At 42.2% G+C, this 21,557-nt stretch overlaps 1 protein-coding gene across 1 annotated transcript; it reads left to right on the top strand.

The window, feature by feature from the left end:
* Positions 1–306: 306 nt before the first annotated feature.
* LOC134211217 (THO complex subunit 4) lies at positions 307–15,821 on the top strand. The gene is made up of 4 exons (XM_062687907.1): positions 307–753; positions 1,685–1,922; positions 9,456–9,653; positions 14,884–15,821. Exons 1-4 carry the CDS (start codon positions 517–519, stop codon positions 15,000–15,002), a joined length of 792 nt encoding a protein of 263 aa, XP_062543891.1. The 5' UTR covers positions 307–516; the 3' UTR covers positions 15,003–15,821.
* The last annotated feature ends 5,736 nt before the right edge of the window (positions 15,822–21,557 follow it).

Raw genomic sequence — 21,557 nt, 5'->3', positions numbered from 1 at the left:
TATTAGTTTAATTTGTATGCTGTGACAGTATACACATTATACTAAGCTATGTATAAATCTCATTTATGAGTAAAAAGAATAAATTGTATACTATCGATGATTTATTTAATTTCTGAGTGTATATATTGGTACTGTTCACTCATATTTGGGTGAACTGAACTAAGCGTGTGGACGTGCATATTTTTTACCGTGTAATAAAAATGATACTGATGCATGGGCTTTGCCTACCTATAATTTTATATAAACCTTGCTTGCTTTTTTTGCCCTTTCTTCACGTTTCTGCTTTCTGCATTCTTCTGCTTCTGCCGTGCAGAGTTTTGTCAGTCGTCGTTTGAACAGCATCAGATTCTCGGTCGGTCGCGAAAAACGTGAAGTTTCCTTATTTTCGGATAGAAATCAGTTAAAATTCATTCCTAAATCAATTTTAGTCGCGTTCGTGATTATAGGAAGCCACCATCGTCGTTGAAACATTATCAATTCGTTTATTTTCTGTGTGCCCGGAAGAAGCTAGTCAAGATGGTGGACAAAATCGAAATGAGCCTGGACGATATCATCAAGTCGCAAAAATCTCAACGGGGCGGAGGTCGCGGTGGTTTAAACAAGTCCGGCGGCAGCGGCGGTCCCCGCGGAAATGTGAACCGTAGCCGAAATGGCGGTGGATTCCGCCAGAATCGCAGTGGTGGTCCTCTAGGTGGCGGTGTCCTCAAGGGACGCAACCGAGGCGGTATTCAGCGATCGCCAAAATTCTCACGGGTAAGCCGGTTGTTGCAAACCGAAATGGACTTTCGATGGACTTGAAATCGGTAGTGGAATGACGAAAAGTTTTTCTCGCGCGATTCTCTTACGTGGCCAGTGCTCGGAAAATGTGTTTTCAATGGGTAGCTACGGGAAAACTAGCCGGAAAAAGGCTTCAGTCGGAAGGAACAAAATGGCGGACATGAGTTTTCGCTGGCGTTTTTCTGAAGAAGATCAGGGAGAAGACTAGTGTGAAGGACGTTCAAAACGTCGTAGTTTGCTGCGAGTGTATGCGTGAAAATGTCACGATTTTAGCACACAAATACCACGATATCCTGTCACCTGAGTTTTGTTTATCAATCAACGTCTTTTGATACGATTGCACTTCGAATCTTGGAACTGATGTTACAGTGTTCAGAAAATTTGTAGTGAGGACTTTTGTTTGGTTTTCCATAAGGGGGGTCATTATACCTAAACACCAGATTTTTCCTTCCAACACTTTTTGCCTTCAATTTCTACCACGCTATCAATTACTATTACAACGACCCGGAGGAGTGTATTTCACAGAAAACTTTCGTATGGACTTGGATTGATCCTGGGTATTTTTACTGGAAGACAACTGATTATTCCTGATTTTCTTGAAGCAATCCTTAATTTAGTAAAAAGCAAGCAGACTTTTGAGGATGCGTCCAGAGATTATGTGAAGTCATGAAGCTCCGAAAGAAGCAACCCAAATTTGCTGCCAAAGGAGAACGTTTGGGAGTTGAGAACGAGCGAGAAAGATTTGGAGTGGTACTTTCCCCTATTTTGTCCCACCGATAGAGGTTGGAGCGAAATTGAAGAGATTGCGTCGCGATAGATCCTTGGGAACAGAAATGCCTCTTGCCATAACCGAAAAGAGAACCTCTTCAATTCAACCAAAACAAACCAACAACAAACACATTCACAGGGTGACGTAAACAGCGCTTGGAAACATGACATGTACGAGGGAGCACGCAAAAATCGCCTACTGGCCGCTGCGGGTCTCGGCGGCGGCGGCGGCATCGGCGGTGGACTCGGCAGCAGTAAACTGATGGTATCGAACCTGGACTTTGGCGTGTCCGAATCGGACATCAACGAGCTGTTTGCAGACTTCGGACCGCTGAAGAGTGCCTCAGTTCATTACGACCGATCGGGAAGATCCCTTGGTAAGTATAACGTTCAGTAGAAGATAAGAATTTTTAAATTGCAATAGACGAATCCAAGTAAAAATAAGAAGAAGACACACGACGGTGTTAATTTTTTACAGATCCTAAAGCACAGCATAGGAAGATCATTTTGAAATGCTTATAATAAATTCTAGACAAAATGTAATTAAAATCTGATTGAAGTATGATACGGAAAAAGTTCCGAACTGTATGATAGATACATTTTTGGAAAATATTTAAAAAATTGAGATAAGCTTCCCAATATGTAATTCAAAACTTTTTCCGTATCGTACATCAATCAGATTTTAATTATAATTTGTCTAGAATTTATATTAAGCATTTTAAAATTATCTCCATATGATGTACTGTAGGATTTGTCAAAGTTAGCACCGTCTTGTGTCTTCTTCTTATTTTTACTTGGATTCGTCTATATTCTCAACGAGGGTTTTGTTTTATTGTTTTATAGAAGGGAATGGTAGCAATTTTATGTTCATTTTCGTTAAAATTCCACCTTACGCGGTGTACCGTTTCGCGGTAGGTAGACTATGCACAGTTCGCAGTTCGATACAAGGCAAAATATGACTTTTTCCCTTTTATATGTTCTCATTTGCCTGGTATAAGGCGAAATGTGATGTTTTGTATTATTTGTTTCTTTTAATGTTCGCCCTTAACCGGTTTATGGTGAACTGTTTTCTTTAATTTTTGGAGTATTAAAATTTATACAAGTCTAATGAAAACTCAATGATTGTTTGCTTAACATAATTTTATCCTTATTAACGGCAATGCTAAAAACATGTTATTGAACTGTTGCATTGGAAACATAAGTTAAAAACTAAAAATGAACCAGCGAAATGGTTCACCACAAAATAGAATTAACCGCGGAATTGTATACCACCAAATAATACAAACCGCTAAATGGTCATGAACGCGAAGTGATAGACCGCGAACTACAGTCATCTCTCTACATCTCGATGTTCTATATATGTACCTAATCTGCGAGCGAATCTAATTTCTGTTAAGAAGTTGGCCAAGGCAAATATCAAGGTGACGTTCGATAAAACAGTTGCGAAGATGGAACTTGAAGGCGAAGTAATCGGAGTATGCCCACTACGGAGCGATTTCTATGAACTTGATCTGGAGAAATAGAATTTTGTGAACCATGCATATTTGCGAAGCAGTGTAGAGAACCATTCAAGGGCACCCGGGTGCGTGCGAAAAGGCCATTGGAGCTGATCCATTCGGATGTATGCGGTCCTATAACACCAACTGCATGGGACGGTTCGCGCTACTTTGTCTCCTTCATGGACGATTATTCACACTTCGCCGTAGTGTACATGCTGAAAAAAAAGTCACAAGTGTTCGAAAAATTTAGAAACTATGAGTCAATGGCAACTGTTGCCACGGGATTTCAAATTTCAAAAATGACTGTCGATCAAGTAGTGAATATTTTTCAATATGCCAACGCGTGCGGAAGGATTTGCTATCAACGAGTACTGACTCCAAATTTTGGAGTCCGCACGCGATGGCATATGAGCAAGTCAAACCACCTTCCTTTTGCCAGTGGAGATATATCAGCTTCCACTCTGATATTCTTCCCTCCCCCTTCATACGGGAGCTTGGCAGAAGGAAGGTCGTGTGATATATGCCATCACAAATATTGCCCTCCGCTCGCTTTCAAATCGACTTCTATAAAAACATTCTTCATGCCTGCCGTATCCTAACGGAACTATCAATTCTATACTTTCGCCTCTAATTCTATCATGAACATGTACGTCCAAGTTTGGAAGATGATATTAGCATTTCCATATCATTGTAAATCGTTTAACTTCACGTAGAAGTAACACACACGAAATCATTAATTATGTCGTTTTCGTTTTTGCGGTGTAGCTGCACCGGGTGTACACTTTCTGCACTGAAATTGTTCGCTCTACACTCAAACCCCACTTTTTCGTGCACCGTACGGAAAGTGTAGCACGCATAAAATCGAGAGTGTAGCTTGTTCGAATGGTGGTGTTACCAATACAGCCGCATGCCACGTGCTTGTTGCTGTCAAATTCTGTTTTGTTTTGGCTTCGGTTTAGAAGTACCGGGTGCGCGTTGGAGTTAGATTTTTTTTAATAAAGTGGGAATGGTAATTGCGCGTTTTAATTCTATTTATCTAATACAAAATAAATAAAAATGTAGTTTTATGTATGTCATAAAAGAAGGATAATTAAAAACAGTGAAGGACATTTAATAATCGATTAGTTTATAAAAGTTAGGCGATGAATCAAGGTAAAAGAAATTGCTTACATTCAACCAGTTGTATTGTATACTAATTCATGTTCCTGCTATTAAATTTTATCTTTCGTTACTTTGACCATCGGTTTGAATATATTATTAGTCATGAAATTATTCTAATAAAGAAGTTTTTTTTGTGGAACTTGAAAATAGTTCCAAACTTTTGAACCAACAACTTGTTCTTCGAAGTCTCTTTTGGAAAAATCAACTAGCTTGAGGTGAAGAATCATTCCATAAACTCTTTTGAATTCCAAGTTTTTGGTATTTGCAAAGGATTTTTACAACCTTTTCAGATTTTGAATATTCAGCTTTGATCTATTGAGATTTTGTTAATTTTTATTATCTTATAGAATCTAATGACTCAATAGCAATAATTACAGTCTTGCTTGCTAGCTCACATTTTATTACATGGGCCACCTTTTAGTTGAGCCTTTGCTGGTTAATCCATGGAATTGAGCATATTTAGCATAATTGAACATAATTTGTGAATTGTAATGTTTAAGTCGCAGTACATATGTTCAAATGGCTGACAGGTCACCAGACAGGTTATAGCCTATTCAGATTACGCCATTAATCTTAATAAATATCGTGTACAAGTGGAATTGAAAATTGAATGTATGTAGATGGGCATCAAGTTACTCTTTATCATATTTATCATAAGGGGTCGTTCAAAAATGATGTCACAGGTTTTAGGGGGGAGGGGGTCTAGGATTTTGTGACAGTACATGTACTAGGTATACAAAAAAGCGTGACAGAGGGGGGGAGGGGGTCTAGAAACCCCAAAAAATAGTGGATGTCATATTTGAATCGCCCATAATAAATGGCGCAATTTTAAACGGCTATTAGCATGTATAACAAGATTAGTTTAGAATCGAGCTTAGAATGTATAAACTGATTCGAGCTTTTTTAATTCGTTCAATAAATATCTTTGCAAAGCAATATTTTATAAAACTGGAAAACTTTGGAAACCAATTTCATTTATAATACATTCTACTTTCCACTTAATTTGTGAGTGCTAAGAAAAATGTATGTCTCTTACGAACCGAAGTTCGCCGCATTGTTATATAATAGCAAATTTAAGATTAGTACAAACAAACGTTTCCCTAAGAATCCAACATTCTTCTCAAAAACCTGAAATGGCCCAAGAATTCCCAATGAAAACCCAAAAATCAATCTACTTGTAGTTTTGTATTGTGATTAATTGAAATATGCTTTTGCATATTTTAATACTTCCATCAGAAACAAAGAAGCTCTTAATGAATCATTGGCCGTGAAATTTTGCAATATTTGATTCGTTTTGAAATATCATGCATCGTTTTCATGATCTGTCAGACAGTGAGTACTGTGTTCAGCTTTAGATAATCGATGCAATTAAACAGAAAGTAAAAGTAAAATGTCTATAAGAGTGACACTATTCATACAATTTCAATTTAATCCCAACAAGAATGATTGGAATAACATACATATTTCAAAGCAGGCAGCAAGAACAAAAACAAATATGACAGAAGCATGGAAGATGACCGATGTCACACATACTTTCGCAATCTTACTGGGACTGCACTGAAAATGTTCGTTTATGTGGTGCAAAATTATGCACTTTCCGGTGTAGCTACACCACAAAAACGAAAACGACTAGTAAGATTATATCGTTGACAGAATCTTCACCCAAAGTACTCCTGTCTCAACACTCGGGTATCCATTCCTTGATCCACCTCAAACGTATAAGGATGTCTACGGTCGTTCAGATGAAGAACATTGGCGAAAAGCAATTGAAGACGAACTGATGTCTCTCAAAACTAATAAGGTGTGGCGCTTGGTAGAACGTCCAAAACGTGTAACCCCGTTGAAGTCAAAATGGGTTTTTCGTGTCAAGGACAATAAAAATGGACTACCTGTCCGTTACAAAGCTCGATTGGTCTAGGAAGCTTGATGTATACAATGCTATGTGCAAGGTCTGATATTTGCTACTCCATAGGATATTTGGGAAGGTTCCATTCCAACAAAAACCTACTGATTGGCAGATGCTAAAAATAATTGTACGCTATTTGAAAGGTACAAAAGCAATGAAGCTCAAGTATCAACGTAAAATGAGTGAATCGTTTCCTGTCGGATTTGACGAATGACTGGAAGTCAGTAAGTGGTTACTTGTTCAAAGTGTATGGATCATCCGTATCCTGGGCAAGTAAGAAGCAGCAAACCGTCGCAACTTCATCAAGCGAGGCTGAGTATATTGCTTTGGGCGCTGCAACATCTGGAGAATTATGGCTTAAAGGTATACTGGAAGATTTGAAAGAAATAGAAGAGAAGGACACGTTCGTCATTTTTGAAGATAACAGAGGATGCATAGCTATGTCCAAGAATACCGAATGTAAACGCGTGAAACATATCGATATCAAGCACCACTTCATAAGAGACCACATCAAAAACGGTACACTTGAAGTCGAAGCCAAGATGAATACACCACTAGGTGTTCCAATCTGCCAAATTCACGATTCAGCCATCCTGGATTTTAGTATGGAAGAGCCAGCCGGTTTGTTTATGTTTTGCACCGAAAATGAATTTTTCACCCCTGCCTTCTTCTCGTCCATAAACTGGGCAGATTGAAACACCTAGCTGTGTATTCATCTTGGTCGAAGCTGTTAACGCCACTGACCGAGTTGGCTGATATGTTCACGAAAGGCTTAGAAGCTGGACGTTTGCAGATGCTGACATCTAGCATGGGATTAGCCGATAAGGAGGGGGTTTACAAGCGTAGCAACCAATGAGTTCTTGACACTCCTTCTCTATTCGTTAATTTTATGTCATTCGCATTTAAACCCTCAGTCGATACTGAAGTCCAATAAATATTAGTTAAGCTGTTTAACCCTGCGTTAGTATCAATCATTAAAAAAATGCATCTTTCCGCGTAAAACTGTATTCTGTGCACTGGAAAATAACCGACTGTAGTATTACGCATTAGAAGGAAAATTTGGAATCCAGGATAATTGAAAGCGCCTCCAATGAATACTTTTCTGGTAAATGATCAAAGGTAGCTATTGCTAAGTTAGCGATGTTTAGTTTATATTTATATTAGTGCTGTCGAACGAGCAGCTCGAAGTTGTTCCCGTCCTGCTTGTTCTTTTGCCTTTCTCGTACACCATACTATCGACAGACATATGATTTCCGCACAATGATTTTCGTATCACGCTGTACGCGTACAGTGACGAGATGACACACATCTTTTCTTTCTACCGTTGTATCTATTTGCCAGCTTGTTTTGAAACTGATTCTACCGCTTTCCAAAACTATATTTTTCATCAAAATGTATAGAAATCATAAACTGTTACTAAAGTTTTTTATGTTCATTATCGAGACTTTCAGCCCAAGGCTGGCTCGTCTCGCATGTTACTATAGTTTTTATGGGCATTACACAATATTTACCCATATTTTTTGAATAAATTGTGAATTCGCGTCGGCAGTTCATTCATCGATATGAAAAAGTCATAGTTTTCCAATTCTTCGTATAGGTATTTTAGCAGAAATATGCGAGTTCTTGCAAATATTCCGCAGGGCAATTATTTCTGCTGACGTTAATCACTCTATTCTATGGTTTGGGGTGATTTCAGTGTAAACGGCACTGATCGTTTAATTCATTTGGACATTTTGAAGGATAAAGCCAACACCGTTTTATTTGGTTATAGATCCAATTTTGAATTTGTCCAAAACAACGGTACAAAACATTCTTCACATCTAAAAAAGTAGATGCTAACTAATGGCAAATCAAAGATCCCGCATCCTTCCCAATCCCCAGACCTCATTCCAATTAAAACCCATGAGATCCTTGTACAAAATGTTCGAAATCACACGATACAGAACTCAAACCATTGAATATCATGCAAAAGTAACGGCAGATCTTCCCGGAAACAACCCAAGAACTGGTAAAATCAATAGGAAGACATCTTCATAGCGTAATTGTAGTAAACAATGGGCTTATTATTTTGCCAATGTTGTGAAAAATATCAAACTGAATTGCAGAAAAATGATTTTTACTCAGTCAGCTTGCAAATGTTTGTTTTTAATTTCATATGTCAACCGGCGTATTTGACATTTCAAAACAACAAATTATGTTCTGTTTCGTACAATGCAACGGTCGAAGGGCAGGGTACGGAAATCATCGTGCTTTCGTGATACCAGCGTGATTCTGGGTGAGACATATGATTTTATGCTGTACAGTGATATTGGTATCACATATGTGTCACAAGTAAAAGTTGTACCGAAAGGCTATCATTTCACTCCAAAATCGAACTTTTATAGAAGTCTCGGAGACCCATGATATAACTACCAATCGACTCAGCTCGTCAAACTGAACAAATGTCTGTCTGTCCGTGTGTATGTGTGTGTGTGCACACGAAAACCGAAAAACATTAGCCACTTTTTCATAAAGTAATTCTCATTCGATTTTCTCGCAACAAGTTGCATTCGACAGGGGACAAAGTCTTGTTGATCACTATTGAATTTTATGACGATCGACCATTGGGTTTAAAAGTTATTAAGAAAATGGAATCGAACTATATAAGCGCCATACAAGGTTTCGGTGAATTAAGTTGGGTTTTTGTTAACAAATGGACAAGAGAGGGATAGGAATAACTTCTAGCTACTTCGAGCTCATTGGACAGCTACTTCAACCAGCTTGAAGTCGAGCCAAACTTACTTCGAGTCGCTTAAAACTTGTACTTGGTGAGCGTCCATTAAGAACCTAAGTCGAAGTAGCTTGATAGCTCTTTGTTGTCAAAAAATCTCGAATAAGTCCGAGCTACTTCAAGTAAGTTTAAGCTGAATCATTAGACAGCACTAATGTGATGCGCGCTTATTAAGTGTCATGCATTGATGCAAGCGTGTAACCATGGGCCGACAGTTTTTTGGGGCTCCTAACTGTACGAATAATTTTGGTACATAAGGTAATATGTGGGGCTCGGGTCATGGCTCCCCCGGACCCCTCAAAATTAGTCCCTACATGTCATGATGCATGCCAGTGAAATAAAAACCATTAAAAAATGACTTAGTTTTAAAACCGTTTGAGGAATACTTCTTCCAACTTTATGGGATTTATTATTAATTGTTAATAAGTCGTTATTAAAAATCATACTTGATTTGAGACTCCTGTTTGACATCAATCTCAGAATAGTTTCTATTTTCATCTGACGCTTTCTTTATAAAACTGATTGTGAACTTTATTCTAATACCATGCTTCCTTCTTACTTTCTACACGAACAGGAACAGCAGATGTTGTATTCGAACGACGAGCAGATGCCATCAAGGCTATGAAACAGTACAACGGAGTCCCCCTGGATGGACGGCCTATGAGCATACAGTTGGCCACATCGGAAATTCCTGCCCCACGAGCACCCCGTGTCGTACCGCGATCTCCACGGCGGCAAGGCGGCGGCGGTGGTAGCAGTGCTGCTCCCCGGGGTAAGTGCTAGCTTGTTTTTTTTAAATCCCATGCTAATAGCCTATTCAGATTACGAGCTCAATGACGCGTTAGGCCAATGACATACTGACGCGTGTGCGTGTGCGAACGCGTCCAAAGACAAAAGACAATTTAACGTAGGATTTTTTTTGGATACCTTTACGAGATTAAGTAACAGGGTGAAAGTAGTATAGGGTAAACTTTTAATTATAATAACTTGGTCATCTATATACATAAAAATGAATGTCTGTCTGTCTGACCCTTATAGAATCGGAAACTACTGAACCGATCAGCGTGGAAATTTGTATGCAGAGGTTTTTGGGGCCAAAAAGGTTCTAAAGATGATTCAAGACCCCTCCCCCTTTGGAAAGGGGGGCTCTCATACAAATGAAACAAATTTCTGCATAACTCAATAACTAGTCATAGAATCAATCGATTTTAGACGAAACGAAGATCGTCTGGTATGCTAGTTTAAGAAATAATAATAAGCAGTTGGCCAAGTTACCACAACGCCCCATTGTGCATTGGTTACATTAGATGTTGAGAATGCTTTTAATAACGCAAGCTGGGCAGCTATTGCTGACTCACTACACCGCTTGCAAGTTCCGGAATATCTGTGTAGGATTCTGAAAAGCTTTTTTTCAGAATGGGATCTTGTATGATACCGATACTGGTCAGCAGTCGATTGAGGTGTCAGGAGGTGTTCCACAGGAATCGATCCTCGAACCGGTACTGTGGAATAAGGCACGTTCAACCATCTTTCTCTTGCACGCACACAGGGAAGATAGGGTTTGTTGTCATCGAAAATGCCTCGAAAGTGGTGCATAACCGCCATAGGTTGCAGGAAGCCAAGATAAAGGTAGGGACCTGCACAGTTAAGTCCATGAGAGCATTAAAGCATCTGGGCGTGATGATCGACGATAAGCTCAATTTTATGAGCCACGTCGATTATGCGTGCCAAGGGGCATCACTAGCGATAAAATCATTATCACGAATGATGTCCAACGGATCGGGATGCATAGTCAGGTGAGTATAGGCTTATAGCGTTGTCAATTATCTGATAAGGCGTACCATCATGGTTCAAGGCACTTGAGGCTGGGTACAATGTCAAGAAATTGATCAGAGTACACCGGCTGATGTGTCTACGGGTCGCAAGTGATGTCGCATAATCCAGATTAATCGATTAGTAACTTTTCGATTACTCTCGTTTATTGACGAATATTGAATCGATTATTCGTTATGAAGTAATCGATTCAAAATTAATCGATTATCACAACGATGAATCGCGAAGTAATCGATTAGTTTGCGACATCTCTAGACTCGCAAGCGCATACCGCACCATATCGTATGAGGCGATCTTCGTCATTGCTGGGATGATGCCGATACACATACTTCTGGTGGTAGATATTGAGTGCTTTAACGAAAGAGACTCGAAGCAAGTGCGTCGCGTCAAGAAAGCAGCCTCGTTGATTGCCCGGAATGCGTAGGCGAGGTGGAGTCGGCGAAACATGTGATGTTTACATGCCCGCGATCGGATATTGAGCGAAACGACATGCTGCTTATCAGCGTATTTGACCCCGGACAACCACATCGAGAGGATGTACCGGAAGAAAGATATTTGGAGTGCGGTGAACACAGCAGCTCAACAGAATATGTCGAGGCTGCAGCGATGGTGGCGTTTTGAACAAACCCAGTAGCTACAGTAGAGACCTCTGATGCTATGACTACCTGTTCTGTGGGGACCTCAGTATGTAAATATAGAGGTAATTGTAATTCATGCGCGATTGCTGTTGTAGGGGTGCTCGTTTCCTATGTGAGTTACCGATACAGATTTTTAGGGCGATGACATACTGATGCGTCGAGCGATGCGGAGCGCGTCCAAGCACGCGTAAAGCAGAATACCAGCAAGCGGAATTATTTTGTCTTGGACGCGTTCGCGCGTACACACGCGTGAGTATGTTACGGCCTATGAAGTCGATGTGTTTTTAATGGGTTGTGCGTTAGCGTAAGTGTGAGCCTTGTCAATAGTCGCCCTCTGAAGTATTGCTTAATTGCGGGCCGGGTGTACGAATTGGCAAAAGGGTTTTGATTTTAGTGGATGGGCATCCCCACACTACCTGAGTTAACATCCTTAGGTGTCTGTTTGCAGATTTCCGTTTACCTTTGGTTAAAAAAAAACAACTAACGACACATCGCTGAAATGCGAAATTAGTATTCTGTTTACAGAACGATAGCATCAAATTTATTTTATTCATCTTCCATACTGGCATTGGGCCGTAAGGTACAGTGGGGTAAGTGAAAAAAACTCAAGTACCTATTTTACTGATGAAGCACAGAATTATTCAATTTCACTTCACAATCATACAAGGCCATTCAAATCAATACGTTGAAAAAGTGAAACATGGAATAAAGAACCATTTCAACATGTGAGAGTTAATGAAGCACAATACTGATGATTCCAGGTTTGATGAATATTTCAAAGATTTTTTTTAAATCTTTATTTAGGAGACTTTCAGCCCAAGGATGGCTCGTCTCCGGTATCTCAATGATTTTTTCAATGAGTTTTTCGGAATTATTGTTTGCAGGCATATAAAGATTGGATAGATGATTCGTTATGTTATAAATATAATCAATTTCAATTTTATATTCAACTTTTATGACTTGATGAACATGAACTATAGTATCCTTTACCCGCTTGCCCCATTGTACCTTACCTCAAATGTGTTGGCGCACTTTTGCCAAATGATTTCTCTAGATGAAAATGATAAGATTTTCCATTGAATCATACAGTTGTTCATATACATACAGTGTTGTCGTTGCTGTATATGCGTCTACACTTTTTCAATTTTTTGATGGGCCGGAAATCCCTACAGAAACTCCAACCGAAGTGGAATTTTTCCGAAAGTTTGTCCTAGAATTCCTTTTAAAGTTCTTTCAGAAATTTCTTCGGAAATATGTACCGGAGTCTCTCAAGAATTCCTCCGGAAGTCCCTTCAAAAATTCCTCCAGGAATTCCACCGGGAGTTCCTCCAGAAATTCTTCCGGAAGTTCCTCCGCAAATTCCTCCAGGAATTCCTCCGGAAGTTCCTCCAGAAATTCAGGAATTCCTTCGGATGGTCCTACAAGAATTTCCCCGGATGTTCTTTCGGAAGCTCTTTCAGGAATTGTTGCGAAAGTTCCTCCAGGAATTTCTCCGGAGGTACTTCCTGAGAAATTTCTAGAGGAACTTCCGGAGGAATTCCTGGAGGAACTACCGGAGGAATTTCTGGAGGAACCACCGGAGGAATTCTTGGAGGAACAGCCGGAGGAATTCCTGGAGGAACTTCCGGAGGAATTCCTGGAGGAACTTCCGGAGGAATTTCTGGAGGAATTTCCGGAGGGATTCCTGGAGGAATTTCCGGAGGAATTCCTGGAGGAACTTCCTGAAAAATTCCAAGAGGAAGTTCTAGAGGAATTTCTAGAGGAACTTCCGGAGGAATTCCTGGAGGAACAATTTCTGGAGGATCTTCCAAACGAATTTCTGGAGGATCGTCCAAAGGAATTCCTGGAGGATTTCCTGGAAGAACTTTCGGAGGAATTTCTGGAGGATCTTCCGGAGGAACTTTCGGAGGAGCTTCCGAAGGAATTCTTGGAGAAAGTTCTAGAGGAATCCATGGAGGAATTTCTGGAAGAACTTCCGCAGAAACTACCGGATGAATCCCTGGAGTAACTTCTGGAGGATATCCTGGAAGAACTTCCGGAGGAATTCCTGGAGGAACTTTCGGAGGAAATCCTGGAGGAACTTCCTGAGAAATTCCTTGAGAAAGTTCTAGAGGAATTTCTGGAGGAACTTCCGGACGAATTTCTGGAGGAACTTCCGGAGGAATTTCTGGAGGAACTTCCATAGAAATTTCTGGAGGAACTTCCGGAGGATTTCTCGGAGGAACTTCCATAGAAATTTCTGGAGGAACTTTCGGAGGAGTTCCTGGAGAAACAGCCGGTGGAATTCGTGGAGAAACTTCCGGAGGAATTCCTGGAGTAACTTCCTGAGAAATTCCTGGAGGAAGTTCTAGAGGAATTTCTGGAAGAACTTCCGGAGGAGTTCCTGGAAGAACTTTCAAAGGAAATTCGGAAGGAACTTTCGGAGGAATTCCTGACGGTACTTCTGGAGGAATTCCTGAAGGAATTTGAGTAGGATTCTTTGATATGCAAAGAATGTTTAGGCCAAATTTAAGCATAATCAATCATAAGAAACCCTCTGACAATAATAGAACAAAACCTGCCAAAGCCGTCTTTTCCCCTATTGCATATGAATTATGCCAAAATTCAATTAATTTGGAATCCAAACGGCGACATCGCATACAAATTATGTCAAATGGCCATTATGCAAAACGATATTATGCCAAACGGGGTATCGCCCTATCCAGGTAGTGTGGGGATGGGTGTAATAGAATTTTGTTTTTTCCCGAACTACTAAAACCAAAATCCTTTTACTAGTCCGTTTCGTAGTTCCTCCAGGTCCACAATTAAGTATTGACCCGATTTTGTCTACCCTTGATTTTATCACGTTTTCAACCCGATTGATTTTATCAACTTGAAATTTTTCGAAAATTTTAGTCGTTCTTTTTATTTTTTGTAAATACCGCAAACAACAATGATTTATATGATATACACCCGATTCTTTTTTTACACGGGGGAGGCGTTCCGTGTAAAAAAAGTTTTTAGTTCAAAATCTGAAAATTCGTGTAAAAAATGTTGCATGATTTCTCAACGAATCATGCAAAATAGAGCAACTTTGCAAAAATTTTGTATCGGATTTTTTTTACACGGCCGTGAAAAAAAAAATCCGTGTAAAAACAGAATCGGGTGTAATGACTTTCACCAAATTGTGTTTTTTTTTATAAATACGGCAGCCCACCGCATTCCAAATAACTTTAACCCGGCACATTCTCTATGGGTGCTATAATTTGAATATCCAGTATTTTGTATCCGTTCTATCCTTTACAGATCGGTCGAATTTTACGCTGTTTGATTTAGGTTATTTCTGGACTTTGGATTCATCAGACATTGAATTAACATTAGGACCAAATTAACAAAAAAACGAAGAAAAATCAGGTAGTACATTTGGGAGTTGGGGGAATACGGATAAACAGAAAATTTGTAAAATCTATTTGATTTTTAGGCATTAATGTATACTAAGATTCTCAAGTGTAAAACCAAGCATCTAATTTGTATTTTCCTTGTTTTCCCTAGGTGGAAACCAGGCTCGCCGTGGTGCAGGTGGTGGTGCTCCACGTCGGCAACAACGGGAGACCAAAACAGCAGAAGAACTGGACGCGGAATTGGACGCTTACACTAAGGATATGAAATAAGAATTGTTCGCCAAATCAGTCAGCGGCGAATGTCACTAAAGTATGGAAGAAGAGGAGATGAACAGTGTGACCTCTTACAAAATAAAACAAACAAAAAAATAGTGGTTACTCAATTCTACTTTAAGGACCTCATATCCCGATTTGAGTTTCATCAAGCGAATAATGACGCAATTACCAGCGGCAGCTGCGTGAACGGTCAATGTAAATAAACCACAAAAGCAAAGAAAATGAAAAGTACATTAATTCAACAGGATACTATAGAACGATCATCGATGTTGTAGCAGTGTGGTTGAGTACCGGTTGACGAGAAACAAGAAAAAATGGATCTCCATGAAGTTCATTTTGTTAAGCAACACAAATCATTAGACTTGAAAAAAATGAAGCAAAAGTTAAATATGATTACAATATATTTTGTAAAATTGATAAACTCAGACATTTTCAATCTTCATTAAATCGATAGCAAGCAGCAGATCACTTACAAGGACGATTCTTGAAAGGTAGTTTATTATTATTACTCTATTTTTTAAGAACCGCTAATGACACTGTGACTAACTCAATTAGCATAATATCAGTAACGGAAGGTTATCACCACAGGCAAACTATCCCAACTGTAAGATCACATTACTAAATTCAGGTTAATTTTACTACTTGAACTTTATTTCAGTAATAGATTCAGTAATGTCACGGAAAGTTTGAAGCAACGATGAAATGTGGAATACAATTATTTAATTCTAGCAGAATTTAATTTAGCTGATTCAAACCTAAATTTAAGGAAAACGAGAGAAAAAAAAGAATAAAATAAAATCTAAATTGATCTGTCATCCACTGTTTTTTTTAATCACATTTATGTCCTTGATTTCTCCTGGATTGGCAACTTTTACAACACCAGTGACAGAATGGTGTACAAAAACAAAAACTGATCTCAATCTCACTAGAATAAATAGATCTTTATTAGCTTTAACGGCTCTGGTAATTTTATTTTTCATCTGGGCTGTAAAAATATCAACATTTTCAACGGGTTGTTAAGAATGTTAACCGTAATAAAAAGCAAATTTCTTCATAGAAAGATTTTATCAATATTATTAGTTCTGGTTCATCGACCGTAAACTCCACTGAATAAGGTCGAAGTAATAGTTTCATGTTGGATTGTTTATAATGTTGGATTAGGTTGTAACATATGTACAATGATCGGGCTTCATACAAAGGGACGGCCAAAACTACCAAAACATGATTATGCAGATTGTATACTTTTATTGGTCTTATTTAAAAGACTATTTAACTTTTCATGTGCACTGATTCAAGACTAATTTGAAAATGGTTTTCATTGTTGTTAAAGGCGTTGAAGTGGCCCTAGAGAAAAATGTGGAAAAAGTTGAATTTCAAAAATGCGTAAAGAACACATATCTACACCGTAGAATATATTCTATTTTATTAGCTACAACAATAGTCATTTTCATTTTCATGATACACAGGGGGTCACAGGGCCAAGTCACCAGCATGTATTCAATTCAAAAGCCATGCTTTCCATAATGCATCGTACCTAGCGGGGTGTGGAGTTAGGCATTGCAACCTCCTTACACATGGGTGTTTTCGGTTTTGCATGACACACGGGCGATGTGCCATTGCCTGAAGGATAAGGATAGGGTGGGAAGTTAACTGATCATATTTGTTACAATAGTAGCGTCTATTATTTGTCGGTTTAGTCGGTATTAGATTTGCTCAAGGTCAATTGTAATATTGTCTTGTTGTTGTATTAGTCAGTGTTTACTAATGTAAATCTTTCACAAAGGGCAAGTTCTATCTCTACTCATTTTAACGGCCTATCTAGTTCTCTCAAGAATCTAGTTAACCTCTAAGGGGATACGGGAAGCACGAACAATCATCAAATCGTCATCATTTTTATCATTGAATGCCTAATTTTTTTCTACAAAAATATATGATTTTGAAAAAGTATCAGCGGCGCGTGCTTACTCGCAATCTATATGCTGATACATTTACAGTTACATTAAACAACTGAAAACCGAAATACGCCGCTCCAAAGTTACGAGGTGATAATGCTAGCAAGAGACAAAAGATAGGAAAAATAACACGGTTTGTAGTACTTCTCCGAGTCACCTTAAATTCTGTTTTCAAAGATCTATCTAGTATTCAATAGTTGTAACTATAGTGAACTACCTCCCTAATCAAATTAAGTGTTTTGTACCGTACAAAACGTAACGGTTGCTTTCGTCTTACCTTTTTGCCTTTCTCGTATACCAAGTATACGTAAAGGCTATATGTTCGCTCCAAAAACAAACTTTTTATAGGAGGCTCGGAGACCCATAGTGTTATATACCGATCGACTCCGCTCGACGAATTGAGGTGATGTCTGTGTGTGTGTGTTTTTTTTTTCTTCCTAAACAATGGAGGGGGAATCTGCTCAACAGACATCCTGGGTTGACCAGGAAGTGCTGGGTTAGGGGCCACCTCCAATGAGGGAGGCAGGACTGCATCCCCGACCAGCTAAACCGTTTCCATTGCCGCCAAGCCCATCGTCCCTTCGGTACAACCAGAAAGTAATGCTTCAAAGGGGGGCCAGTGCATAACGCACCCTCGAGGTTAGCTGCGTGTCCTTGCAGCATCGAACATCGTGACTCGCTTTTTTAGAAGAACACCATGGTATCGTGCCAGCGCATTGCCGGCTTTCCAGGTGGCCTTACCACGCCCTATGTTCTCGGAAGGTGGGCAGGGTCGACTTCGCGCCTGCTTCCCTCTGCACGACTGGTATCAAGAATGATGATGCCGCGTGCACCCCAAATTGACCTTTCTGCGATAGGGCCTATTCGCCAGCACACAGAGGGACTTGCCGACGCGGTGCCTACGCCTGCCCCAGCCTTGACGAGGACCCCTTTCCGTCCTCGGGCTCGGAACCCGCCCGATTGACCGACGCCGCGAAAGCGACGATACCATGTTGTGTTTCACGCGGCCACTTGTTCGATAAAAGGATCGAGTTCGACCACAGGGCACCGGTATGACCCAAGAAGCCGACTCCGAACCCTTGGACCACCTCTTATTTGCGCCTGAACTAGCCATCCCTCGAGTCCACGCGCCACCTTCTGTGTAGCTCCGAGACGATTTGGACGATAGCCGATAAAACGGCGTTCCAGCCAACTTCATCTTTACACATCCTCCGAACTAGGTTGTCCGGGGTAGTGTCCAGACCACATGTGGCAAGCATGTGGTCACGCATTGTGCGAAAACGCGGGCACACGAACAACACGTGTTCCGCCGTTTCCTCTAAACCAACGCACACCGGACACTCGGGCGAGGCCAAGTGTCCGAACCGGTGTAGGTACTGTCTGAAGCAACCATGGCCTGTAAGGACCTGGGTCAGGTGGAAAGTGATTTCCCCATGGCGCCTCTTGACCCACGTACCTATCCCCGGTATCAACCTATGTGTCCATCTACCCTTAGTGGAACTGTCTCACGCACGCTGCCATTTGACCATTGAGGCCAACCTGACAGTCCTGCGGATGCCTCTCGTGCCGCGCATTTCGAAGCACTCTATGTCTTCACCGATAACGATGTCAATAGGCATCATACCGGTGATGACGCAGAGTGCATCGTGCGACACGGTACGGTACGCGCTCGCAACTCTTAGGCACATGAGCCTATACGTACTTTCTAACTTCGTTCTGTAGCAGTTAATACGCAGGGCCGTGCCCTGTTGGCCCCCATACCTCAGTATGGACAGAGCAACGCTAGCCAGAAGCTTGCGCTTGCTGGCATAAACCGCAGAGCTATTGGACATCATCCGGGACAATGCCGCTATAGCTGTGGAGGCACGCTTGCAGGCGTAATTGACGTGGCTACCAAAGGTGAGCTTATCGTCGATTATTACCCCCAAGAGTTTGATTGAGCGTTCAGAGGTGACCGTGCAGTTGCCTGCCCTTATCACCGCTTGCTGCTCCGACTTTCGGTTGTTAACAACAACCACCTCAGTCTTGTGGTGAGCCAGTTCTAACTTCCTGGAACTCATCCACTCCTCCACAATTGCGATCGAGTGGGCTGCAGTCAACTCCACCTCTTCGATCGATTCGCCGTAGACCTCCAGCGTAATATCGTCAGCGAAGCCAACGATTACCACGCCCACCGGGAACTTCAACCTCAAGACACCGTCGTACATGACGTTCCATAACACCGGACTCAGTATGGAACCTTGCGGAACCCCTGAGGTTATGTCAACACACTTCCGACCCGCCTCCGTGTCGTATACCAGTACTCGATTCTGGAAGTAGCTTCCGAGAATCTTGTACAGGTACTCGGGAATTCCAAGACGCAGGAGCGCATCTACAATAGCTGCCCAACTGGCACTATTGAAAGCATTCCTCACGTCGAGAGTCACTACTGCACAATAGCGAACTCCCCTCCTCTTACGCTGAATAGCTATCTCCTCGGATTTGGTAACCGACAAGATAGCGTCTACGGTCGACTTACCCTTTCGGAAGCCAAACTGGTTACTCGATAGACCATCCGCACCCTCCGTGCGTATCAACAAACTGTTGAGGATGATCTTCTCGAGCACCTTCCCTGCCATATCAAGCAGGCATATTGGTCTATATGCCGACGGATCCCCCGGTGGTTTTCCCGCCTTTGGCAATAGGACCAAGCTCTGCCTTTTCCATGCTTCAGGGAAGACTCCCTCGTCCAGGCATCTCTGCAAGACAGATCTGAACATCTCGGGAGCCTCGGCAATGGCCGCTTTAATGGCCAGGTTCGGAATACCATCCGGTCCTGGCGCCTTACCTACACTAAGGGACTGTGCAATCTCCGCAAGTTCCGCCACAGTTACTCTTCCCTCGTCGGCCACCCTGGCTCCTGGCAGCTCCACGAAGGGAGGCCAGGGGCTTGGGTCGTGACGTGGGAAGAGCCCAGCGATGATCCTCTCCAGCATCTCTGGAGACCGCTCTGTAGGGGCCATCGCCCCACGTGTCTTGGCCATTACGACCCTATAGGCGTCACCCCATGGATTCGCGTTGGCACTTTGACACAGGCCCTCGAAGCAGGCTTTTTGCTTGATCTAATCTCAGTCTTCAGAGCGGCTCTAGCAGCCACGAACGCCACCCGTCGTTCAACACGCTCCTCTTCTGTGCGTGCTCGCTGCATCCGCCTCCTTGCCCGTAGGCAGGCGCGGCGCAGGTTCGCAATTGCTTGAGTCCACCAGTAAGCCGGTGGTCTCCCATTCCTAGGGTGGACTTTCCTAGGCATGGTGGCATCGCATGCACGCGAGAGTACTGTTACCAGCTGCTCGCCACTCAGACCGAGAGTATTGTGCTCGCGGCGGAGCGCTTCCTTAAACACCTCGTCGTTGAAGTATGATGTCTTCCACATACGAGGACTAGGCCTCGCCCCTTCTTCCGTCCGCTGAATGCTGGTCGTATAGTCGATACTGTAGCGAACCGCCAGGTGGTCGCTGTGAGTGTAGCCATCATCTACCCTCCAGTTCGAACTACTCGTTTGGCCAGGGCTCCAGAACGTAACGTCGATAATCGACTCGGCGCCGTTCCAGCTGTAGGTACTTTTGGTACCGACATTAGCCAAGTCCACATCCAACATGGCCAGTGATTCCAGCAGGATCTGCCCCCGTTGATTCGTGGATCGGCTTCCCATTCCACGGCCCAAGCGTTGAAGTCCCCGCTATCACCACCGGCCTACGCCCCATCAAGTTAGCCGTCAAACAATCTAGCATTCGACCGAACTGCTCGATCTACCATCGAGGAGGCGCATAGCAGCTGCAGAAGAAGACCCCTGTTGATTTTGGCAATGACGAAGCCCTCGTGTGTCGAAGACACCAACTCTTGAACTGGTATTTCCCCGTTGTCCATATCGCTGCCATTTGAGACCCATCGGTGACCCAATTACCGTTCCTGGCGGGTACCCGGTAAGGATCTGCTATGATGGCGATATCCGTCCCCATTCAGCAACTGTCTGACACAGCAGTTGCTGGGCTGCATCACAGTGGTTCAGGTTTAGCTGCGTTACCTGCACTGTGATTTTGCAACACGCTTAAACGCCGGGCACTTCTGAACCCCCATGGGGTGCTTGCTGTTCGCAGCTTTGCTGGAACAGATCAAACAGTTGGGAGGGTTCGTGCAGCATTGTGCCTTATGTCCCTCCAATCCGCAGCGTCGACAGAGCTTGCTTCTGTCAGGGCCTTTGCAGTCCCATTGCTTGTGCCCCGGTTCCAGGCACTTGAAGCAAACTTCGGGTTGCTCGTATATGCCCACAGGGCATACCGACCACCCCACCTTGACGCTCCCTAACTTGACTACCTTGGAGGCGTCAGTTGCAGGTAGCCGAACCAATGCTACCTGTGTCCCAGCTGGACCTTTCCGTAGCCGAACGGCTGCGGTGGACGCCTCCACTTCACACTGTCGCCGCAGTGCCGTGACGAGCTCTTCGACTTCGGTGATCTCGTCCAGGTCTTTAACCCTTAGATTCACCTCCGTCGTGAGTGCCCTCACCTTGACCGTCTCGCCTAGGACTTCCTCCGCCAACTTCTTGTAGGCGGCGCCC

The sequence above is a fragment of the Armigeres subalbatus genome, chromosome 2 (assembly GCF_024139115.2).
Source record: "Armigeres subalbatus isolate Guangzhou_Male chromosome 2, GZ_Asu_2, whole genome shotgun sequence".
NCBI classification, from domain to species: Eukaryota; Metazoa; Arthropoda; class Insecta; order Diptera; family Culicidae; genus Armigeres; species Armigeres subalbatus.
This window is presented reverse-complemented; position numbering and strand designations above follow the sequence as displayed.

What these genes read in the sequence shown, in the direction of transcription:
- LOC134211217 (XM_062687907.1), top strand. Translation starts at nt 517, where the DNA reads ATGGTGGACAAAATCGAAATGAGCCTGGACGATATCATCAAGTCGCAA. An exon ending in GATCGCCAAAATTCTCACGG is followed by an intron (nt 754 to 1,684) that starts GTAAGCCGGTTG and finishes ACACATTCACAG; the next exon opens with GGTGACGTAAACAGCGCTTG. An exon ending in CCGATCGGGAAGATCCCTTG is followed by an intron (nt 1,923 to 9,455) that starts GTAAGTATAACG and finishes CTACACGAACAG; the next exon opens with GAACAGCAGATGTTGTATTC.